The sequence below is a fragment of the Entelurus aequoreus genome, linkage group LG26 (genome assembly GCF_033978785.1).
Source record: "Entelurus aequoreus isolate RoL-2023_Sb linkage group LG26, RoL_Eaeq_v1.1, whole genome shotgun sequence".
Taxonomy (NCBI): Eukaryota; Metazoa; Chordata; class Actinopteri; order Syngnathiformes; family Syngnathidae; genus Entelurus; species Entelurus aequoreus.
The window spans coordinates 35685667-35695666 of NC_084756.1; the positions used below are offsets into that span (position 1 = coordinate 35685667).

The following is a 10000-nucleotide window of genomic DNA, read 5'->3' on the forward strand; positions in this document are numbered from 1 at the left end:
AGAGAGACTTTTAAAACTGAAGAAAGATAAGGAAGACTTCTATAGGAGCTGCGCATGGACTCATTTATACCTAAAGGTAAGACCATAATAACGTTTTTTTTATTAAATGTGATTTTCATGATAAGGTAAGCGCCGGAGTGAGAAGAGGTTTTAAAATAATTAGCGCATGCTTGCCAATCCCGCATGCTTTTGGTAAACGCAGGACTGAGAAGAGGTTTTAAATTAATTAGCGCCCCGGCGGCTATTCAAGGAAATACGGTAGTCGTGATCAGACCCCAACCTAAAAGCTTTACATCAGTTTGGAAGGAGATCTGATCATTTTTAAGTGCAGTTTTTGCCACCAGGCTCCGCCCACTACGAATAGGAAACTGACCCATCCAGCACTTTAGGGTGTCGTCAACATTTGCACCATTTCTGACCAAGACCTGAATTTGTGGGGACGAATTATAAATATTGAAAGTGTTGTGACGAACCATCAGATCAGAGCTTGGCGCCATGCCACGCCCACTTTCTATAAACGTAGGCAAAATTCCTTCACAATTTATCATTGCCTATCTGTCTACTATTGAACCGCAAATCATTTGGTCAAAGTCCCTGGGAGGAGTTTGGTAAAGTACGACCCGAAAAATGGCCAACAGAACCAAAGATGGTCAACTTCCTGTTTTTTTTTTTTTTTCAAAATATAGGTTCTTAAGACTGTCATGATAGATGTCTCCAGGGATTTTGTGACGATACATGAATCTGGTGGCAGGGGATATTTTTGTATTTATTTCAAGGGGGCGCTAATGAGTCAATTTTGGAATTTCAGGTTTGGTAGCCCCAAAACATAACATTTTCACGCGCGTGTGAAAATGGGTGAGTTTTTGTGCATTTTAAATGCCTCAAAATACGATCGAAGTTGGGGGAAATATTGTTACTCTTTCACAATTTATTTGTCTACTATCTGTCATTTGAACCGCAAATAATTTGGTCAAAGTTCCTAGGAAGAGTTTGGTAAAGTACGACCCCTGTTTTTGGCCTAAAAAAGGCCAATGGAAACCAAGATGGTCGACTTCCTGTTTGTTTGTTTTTTCAAAATATGGGTTCTTGAGGCAATTTTTATGCGAGTCCTGTCATGATAAACGTCTCCAGCAATTTTGTGACGATACATGAATCTCGTGGCTGGGGATAAAAAAAATTTATAATTCAAGGGGGCGCTAATGAGTCAATTTTGGAATTTCAGGTTTGGTAGCCCCAAAACATCACAAATGGGTGAGTTTTTGTGCATTTTAAATGCCTCAAAATACGATTGAAGTTGGGTTCTATATTGTTATTCGTTCACAATTTATTTGTCTACTATCTGTCATTTGAACCGCTAATCATTTGGTCAAAGTTCCAAGGAGGAGTTTGGTAAAGTACGACCCCTGTTTTTGGCCTAAAAATGTCGATGGAAACAAAGATGGTCAACTTCCTGTTGTTTTTTGTTTTTTTCAACATATAGGTTCTTGAGACTGTCATGAAAGATGTCTCCAGCAATTTTGTGACGATACATGAATCTGGTGGCAGGGGATCTTTTTTTTTTTATTTCAAAGGGGCGCTAATGAGTCAATTTTGGAATTTCAAATTTGTTAGCCCCAAAACATCACATTTTCACCAGTCCAGACACGCGTGTCAAAGTTGGTGAGTTTTTGTGCATTTTAAATGCCTCAAAATACGATCGAAGTTGGGGTCAATATTGTTATTCTTTCACAATTTATTTGTTTACTATCTGTCATTTGAACCACAAATCATTTGGTCAAAGTCGGTAAAGTACGACCCGAAAAATGGCCGACAGAAACAAAGATGAACGACTTCGTGGTTTTTTTTTTCAAAATATAGGTTCTTAAGACTGTCATGATAGATGTCTCCAGGGATTTTGTGACGATACATGAATCTGGTGGCAGGGGTTATTTTTGTATTTATTTCAAGGGGGCGCTAATGAGTCAATTTTGGAATTTCAGGTTTGGTAGCCCCAAAACATCACATTTTCACGCGCGTGTGAAAATGGGTGAGTTTTTGTGCATTTTAAATGCCTCAAAATACGATCGAAGTTGGGGTCAATATTATTCTTTCACAATGTATTTGTCTACTATCTGTCATTTGAACCGCAAATAATTTGGTCAAAGTTCCTAGGAAGTGTTTGGTAAAGTACGACCCCTGTTTTTGGCATAAAAATGGCAGACGGAAACAAAGATGGACGATTTCCAGTTTTTTTGTTGTTTTTTTCAAAATATAGGTTCTTAAGACTGTCATGATAGACGTCTCCAGCAATTTTGTGACGATAAATGAATCTGGTGGCAGGGGATCATTTAATTTCAAGGGGGCGCTAATGAGTCAATTTTGGAATTTTACATTTGGTAGCCTCAAAACATCACATTTTCACGCGTGTGTGAAAATGGGTGAGTTTTTGTGCATTTTAAATGCCTGAAAATACGATCGAAGTTGGGGTCAATATTGTTATTCTTTCACAATTTGTCTACTGTCATTTGAACCGCAAATTATTTGGTCAAAGTTCCTGGGAGGAGTTTGGTAAAGTATGACCCCTGTTTTTGGCCTAAAAATGGCCGACGGAAACCAAAATAGTCGACTTCCTGTTTATTTATTTTTTCCCAAAATATAGGTTCTTAAGACTGTCATGATAGATGTCTCCAGCAATTTTGTGACGATACATGAATCAGGTGGCAGGGGCGAATTTTTTTTTATTTCAAGGGGGCGCTAATGAGTAAATTTTGGAATTTTACATTTGGTAGCCTCAAAACATCACATTTTCACGCACGTGTGAAAATGGGTGAGTTTTTGTGTGATTTTAAATACTTCAAAATACGATCGAAGTTGGGTTCAATATTGTTATTCTTTCACAATTTATTTGTCTACTATCTGTCATTTGAACCTCAAATCATTTGGTCAAAGTTCCTGGGAGGAGTTCGGTAAAGCACGACCCAAAAAATGGCCGACGGAAACAAAGATGGTCGACTTCCTGTTTTTTTGTCGTTTTTTTTCTAAATATAGGTTCTTAAGACTGTCATGACAGACGTCTCCAGGGATTTTGTGACGACACATGGCAGTGGCAAATATTTTTATTTTATTTCAAAAGGGGCGCTAATGAGTCAATTTTGGAATTTAAAATTTTGTAGCCGCAAAACATCACATTTTTCAGCAGTCCAGACGCGTGTGTGAAAGTTGGTGAGTTTTTGTGCATTTTAAATGCCATACAATCGAAGTTGGGGTCAATATTGTTATTTTTTCACAATTTATCTGCACATTTGTCTATCCGTCATTTGAACCTCGAATCATTTGGTCAAAGTCCCTGGGAGGAGTTTGGTAAAGTACGACCTGAAAAATGGCAGACGGAAACAAAGACTTCCTGTTTTATTTATTTTCAAAATATAGGTTCTTAAGACTGTCATGATAGATGTCTCCAGCAATTTTGTGACGATACATGAATCTGGTGGCATGGGATATTTTTGTATTTATTTCAAAGGGGGCGCTATTGAGTCAATTTTGGAATTTCAGGTTTGGTAGCCCCAAAACATCACATTTTCACGCACGTGTGAAAATGGGAGAGTTTTTGTGCATTTTAAATGCCTGAAAATATGATCGAAGTTGGGGTCAATATTATTATTCTTTCACAATTTATTTGTCTACTATCTGTCATTTCAACCGCAAATCATTTGGTCAAAGTCGGTTAAAGTACGACCCGAAAAATGGCCGACGGAAATAAAGATGGTCGACTTCCTGGTTTTTTGTTGGTTTTTTTCAAAATATAGGTTCTTAAGACTGTCATGAAAGACGTCTCTAGAAATTTTGTGATGATACATGAATCTGGTGGCAGGGCAAACATTTTTTAAATTTCAAGGGGGCGCTAATGAGTCAATTTTGGAATTTAAAATTTGGTAGACCCAAAACATCACATTTTTCAGCAGTCCAGATGCGCGTGTAAAAGTTGGTGAGTTTTTGTGCATTTTAAATGCCTCAAAATACGATCGAAGTTGGGGGAAAGATTGTTATTCTTTCACAATTTATTTGTCTACTATCTGTCATTTGAACCTCAAATCATTTGGTCAAAGTCGCTAAAGTTGTTAGAATAATTATATATTTATTATCACACTAACTTTAGTATGCATAAAGTCCGTTGCTTTAGTTATTTAGCTATTCTGCTCAAGTTGGACTTTTTTAATCTCTGCAAGGACAAAGACTTCTTGTCTGTGGGGTGACCTCAGCCGCAGATGTTATCTTTGTTTTAGCCCGCTAACAGCCAAGGACTTCAACGACCTCCACGAAGATAAGATGACAACACGCAGACGAAGCGAGGACAAGGCGAAATCACAATGCCCCCAGCACATTCCGTCACGTATTGTGCGTCCTGGACCTGCTTTGCATAACATATGTGACCACTCCTTTTAGAGACGGCCTTAGTGTTGTTGACTGTGGAACTCCTGAATAAATAGAGGGACGCAGGAGCTGAACCTTAAGAGTAGGGATGTCCGATAATGGCTTTTTGCAGATATCCGATATTCCGATATTGTCCAACTCTTTAATTACCGATACCGATATCAACCGAAACCGATATCAACCGATATATGCAGTCGTGGAATTAACACATTATTATGCCCAATTTGGACAACCATGTATGGTGAAGATAAGGTACTTTTTAAAAATAATAATAAAATAAGATAACTAAATTAAAAACATTTTCTTGAATAAAAAAGAAAGTAAAACAATATAAAAACAGTTACATAGAAACTAGTAATTAATGAAAACGAGTAAAATTAACTGTTAAATGTTAGTACTATTAGTGGAGCAGCAGCACGCACAATCATGTGTGCTTACGGACTGTATCCCTTGCAGACTGTATTGATATATATTGATATATAATGTAGGAACCAGAATATTGATAACAGAAAGAAATGGGGGGAGGGAGGTTTTTTGGGTTGGTGCACTAATTGTAAGTGTATCTTGTGTTTTTTATGTTGATTGAATAAAAAAAATAAAATAAAAAAATAAAAAAACGATACAGATATTAAAAAAACCGATACCGATAATTTCCGATATTACATTTTAACGCATTTATCGGCCGATAATATTGGCAGGCCGATAGCCGATATTAAGAGTGTAGGGCGAGACTGTGACTAAGTGTGCAGCTCCATGCGTTCTCCTCATGAGCTAAATTGAACTCTGTCTCTGCATGATTCCTTGCTTCTTATCTGATTAATAGATGTCATCAGTGTTTGAACCTGACAAAAGTACGACCCGAAAAATGGCCGACAGAAACAAAGATGAACGACTTGTTTTTTTGTTTGTTTTTTCAAAATATAGGTTCTTAAGACTGTCATGATAAACGTCTCCAGCAATTTTGTGACGATACATGAATCTAGTGGCAGGGGATAATTTTTTTTTTTTAATTTCAAGGAGGCGCTAATGAGTCAATTTTGGAATTTTAGGTTTGGTAGCCCCAAAACATCACATTTTCACGCACGTGTGAAGTTTTTATGCATTTAAAATGCCTCCAAAATGGTATGTAAGTTGTGGGTAAAAAGCAGGGATGAATAACTGGTGAGTTGTAGCCAGGAAGTCACCTCGTCACAGCCGCAGCAGCGTGGCCAGACGCTCTGACAGTAGTGTCGCCCGCAAAGCAGCCTCTGATCGGCCCAGAAGTAGACCAAGTCCGCCAGTCCCCGTCCGCACTCGGAACACGCGAAGCAGGTGGGATGCCACAGGTTGTCGTGGTAACCCGCGCGCTCGGCAAAAACGGCCGGGCTCTCTGCGGCCACCTCGCCTCGGCAACCGGTGCAGCGCTGAGAGGACGAGAGCAGAGAAGACGCTACCAAAAAGAAGACGAGAGATCCGCCATGTTGTCGACGTACGTATTGAGTCTTGGCGCTGTTGTCCGTGCCGTTGGCGGGTCCATCAGCAGGGGCGGCGCTGTTCTCTTTGGAGCTGTGAGACGGATGCGCCACTGCGTCCTTGTCGCCGTGGTTACGCTCTTTGGCTTCCTTGGCGGACCTCTGGATGGCCGCCTCCTCCAGAGCTCCGCCTTCAGCAGGTAGCGCCACCTCCCCGACCCCCAGCACCTCCTTTTTGTAGTGCTTCACAAACAGCAGCATGGCGGAGATCTGCAGCAGGACATGGAGGTGAAGGAAGGGGGCAGTTCAACTTGCAGTACCACTTTGGACCTCCAGGCGACGTGCTCACCTCCTCGTCACCGGCCAGGCTCTGGCACTTCATGGGGTCGTGGTCGTAGGAAGGGAGCTGGCTCAGGAGCTGCCTGCGACGCTCCGACGCCCCTACGGTTCCAGAGACCGGATGCTGGCTCTTTGGCGTCAGATCCATGTACTGCTTGGCCTGCAGGAAGACTTTGTTGAGTTGTTGCTACCAAAAACACTGCAGAAAATCATTTGTGGACATCATCAAGTTTGGTTGTGCCGACATCATCGTAAACATTTTCTTGCATCTGCAGAATGACTCTTGTAATTATACCACTTGTTTTTTTTAAAGACTGTAAATCTGACGTATATATATATATTTATATATATATATAGTGTGGGAAAAAAAATTCATTATTTTTTTTTGCTTGGGACAGATTTTTGATTACAACTGTATATACATATATATATACACACACACATATATATATATATACACACATTATATATATATATATATATATATATATATATATATATATATATATATATATATATACATACATATATATATACATATATATACACATACATACATACACATACATACATACACATACATACATACAAACACATACATATATACACATATATATATACACAGTATATATACAGACCGATATTATCGGCCGATAAATGCGTTAAAATGTAATATCGGAAATTATCGGTATCGGTTTTTTTATTATCAGAATCGTTTCTTGTTTTTGTTTTTGTTTTTTTGTTAAATCCACATAAAAAACACAAGATACACTTACAATTAGTGCACCAACCCAAAAAACCTCCCTCCCCCATTTACATTCATTCACACAAAAGGGTTGTTTCTTTCTGTTATTAATATTCTGCTTCCTACATTATATATCAATATATATCAATACAGTCTGCAAGGGATACAGTCCGTAAGCACACATGATTGTGCGTGCTGCTGCTCCACTAATAGTACTAACCTTTAAGACTTAATTTTACAAATTTTCATTAATTACTAGTTTCTATGTAACTGTTTTTATATTGTTTTACTTTCTTTTTTATTCAAGAAAATGTTTTTAATTTATTTATCTTATTTTATTTGATTCATTTTTTTTAAAAAGTACCTTATCTTCACCATACCTGGTTGTCCAAATTAGGCATAATAATGTGTTAATTCCACGACTGTATATATCGGTTGATATCGGTATCGGTTGATATCGGTATCGGTAATTAAAGAGTTGGACAATATCGGCATATCGGATATCGGCAAAAAGCCATTATCGGACATCCCTAATATATATATATACACTACTGTTCAAAAGTTTGGGGTTACCCAAACAATTTTGTGTTCGAGCCTTCATTTCTAAGAACAAGAATAGACTGTCGAGTTTCAAATGAAAGTTCTCTTTTTCTGGCCATTTTGAGCGTTTAATTGACCCCACAAATGTGATGCTCCAGAAACTCAATCTGCTCAAAGGAAGGTCAGTTTTGTAGCTTCTGTAACGAGCTAAAGTGTTTTCAGATGTGTGAACATGATTGCACAAGGGTTTTCTAATCATCAATTAGCCTTCTGAGCCAATGAGCAAACACATTGTACCATTAGAACACTGGAGTGATAGTTGCTGGAAATGGGCCTCTATACACCTATGTAGATATTGCACCAAAAAGCAGACATTTGCAGCTAGAATAGTCATTTACCACATTAGCAATGTATAGAGTGTATTTCTTTAAAGTTAAGACTAGTTTAAAGTTATCTTCATTGAAAAGTACAGTGCTTTTCCTTCAAAAATAAGGACATTTCAATGTGACCCCAAACTTTTGAACGGTAGTGTATATATATATACACATATATATATATATATATATACACACATATATATATATATATCTGTACAGTAATCTATTTATTTATTTATGCACGTTATTGCTCTTTTATCCTGCACTACCGTGAGCTAATGCAACATTTCCTTAGTATCTGTACTGTAAAGTTCAAATTTGAACGACAATAAAAGGAAGTCTAAGTCTAATATAAGAACACGCCGGCCCCTTATCGTGCATCCACCCATCGGGGGGACTGTGGTCCTCCACCCCACTGTGGTGTGGGAGTTCCTCACAAGACCGCAGCAGAGCAGTGACTTAATCCTAGTCCTAATGCTTCAGAACCGTGCATCATTTCTGGATTTGTCAATGAGAAACACATTTGTGTCGACACGTCTCACCCGCCATGACTCGCCCCCACCCCACCCCACCCCACCACACTGCGCCCACCATCACAACACTCGGCTGTGAAACCCGAGGCGTTTTTAATGAAAAGCAGACAGCTAGCAGAGTTTTGTTAACTCCTTTCAAGAAGCCAACAACCCCGCTATTATTAAATAGTCAGTGAATACCTGCGTTACCAAAGACTATAAAAATGGGAGCCATTACCTCCCTGCTTGGCACTCAACATCAAAGGTTGGAATTGGGGGTTAAATCAGTGGTCCCCAACCTTTTTGTAGCTGCGGACCGGTCAACGCTTGACAATTTGTCCCACGGACCGGTGGGGGGGGGGGATTTATTTATTTATTTTATTTTTTTTATTTTTTTTAATATAAATAAATACAATCATGTGTGCTTACGGACTGTATCCCTACAGACTGTATTGATCTATATTGATATATAATGTATATATTGTGTTTTTTATGTTGACTTCATTAAAAAAAAAAAAAAAAAATTTTTTTTTTTTAATTTCTTGTGCGGCCCGGTACCAATCGGTCCGCGGCCCGGTGGTTGGGGACCACTGGGTTAAATCACCAAAAAGGATTCCCGGGCGTGAACAAGGGGATGGGTCAAATGCAAAGGACAAATTTCACCACACCTAGTGTGTGTGTGACTATCACTGGTAGGGGGCTGAACCACCTGGGCTGCATTGGTGCCGAAACCCGGATTAGAGTGATGTTTAGCGGGGCGACTGTAACGGGCGCCGGCCAAACCTCACTCCCTGACAACTTCAAGAGTGCGCTGGCTGCCAAGTTAGCCAGCCCGGGCTTTTAGCTCGGTGGTCAGCACACTCGCCTCTCCGGACGACCAGGGTTTGCGTCACCACCAGGAAAGGGATAACGACCTGGGTTACACCAAAAACCCCTACAGTAAAATAACTGGGCTTTCTGCTCCGCCGCTCCCAGTCTGTGGAACGCTCTCCCTGACCCCCTGAGGGCACCGCAGACTGTGAATGCTTTTAAAAAAGGCTTAAAAGCTCTTCTTTTTAAAAAAAAACTTTTTTTTAGATATATGCATACTAATTATAGCTATTTGGCTGTTGTAGTTTTTATTTATTTATTTATTATCTTTTTATTTATTTATTTTTAATTTTTTTAATACACTGTAGCACTTTGAGATTGTTTAGTCCAGGGGTCACCAACGCGGTGCCCGCGGGCACCAGGTAGCCCGTAAGGACCAGATGAGTAGCCCGCCAGCCTGTTCTAAAAATAGCTCAAATAGCAGCACTTACCAGTGAGCTGCCTCTATTTTTTACATTTTATTTATTTACTAGCAAGCTGGTCTCGCTTTGCCCGACATTTTTAATTCCAAGAAAGACAAAACTCAAATAGAATTTGAAAATCCAAGAAAATATTTTAAAGACTTGGTCTTCACTTGTTTAAATAAATGCATTAATTTTTTTACTTTGCTTCTTATAACTTTCAGAAAGACAAATTTAGAGAAAAAATACAACCTTAAAAATGATTTTAGGATTTTTAAACACATATACCTTTTTACCTTTTAAATTCCTTCCTCTTCTTTCCTGACAATTTAAATCAATGTTCAAGTTTTTTTAT

General features: G+C 38.9%; 1 protein-coding gene across 1 annotated transcript in view; it reads right to left on the bottom strand.

Annotated features, from left to right (window-relative positions):
- lmcd1 (LIM and cysteine-rich domains 1) overlaps positions 1 to 10000 on the bottom strand; it is a 28215-nt gene that overhangs the window by 4383 nt on the left and 13832 nt on the right. Inside the window, exons 4-6 of the mRNA XM_062037704.1 lie at positions 6211 to 6360; positions 5883 to 6131; positions 5595 to 5813 (exon numbers count right to left, since the gene is read on the bottom strand). Coding sequence (XP_061893688.1) covers positions 5595 to 5813; positions 5883 to 6131; positions 6211 to 6360 — 618 coding nt within the window. The remainder of the gene's footprint in view (positions 1 to 5594; positions 5814 to 5882; positions 6132 to 6210; positions 6361 to 10000) is intronic.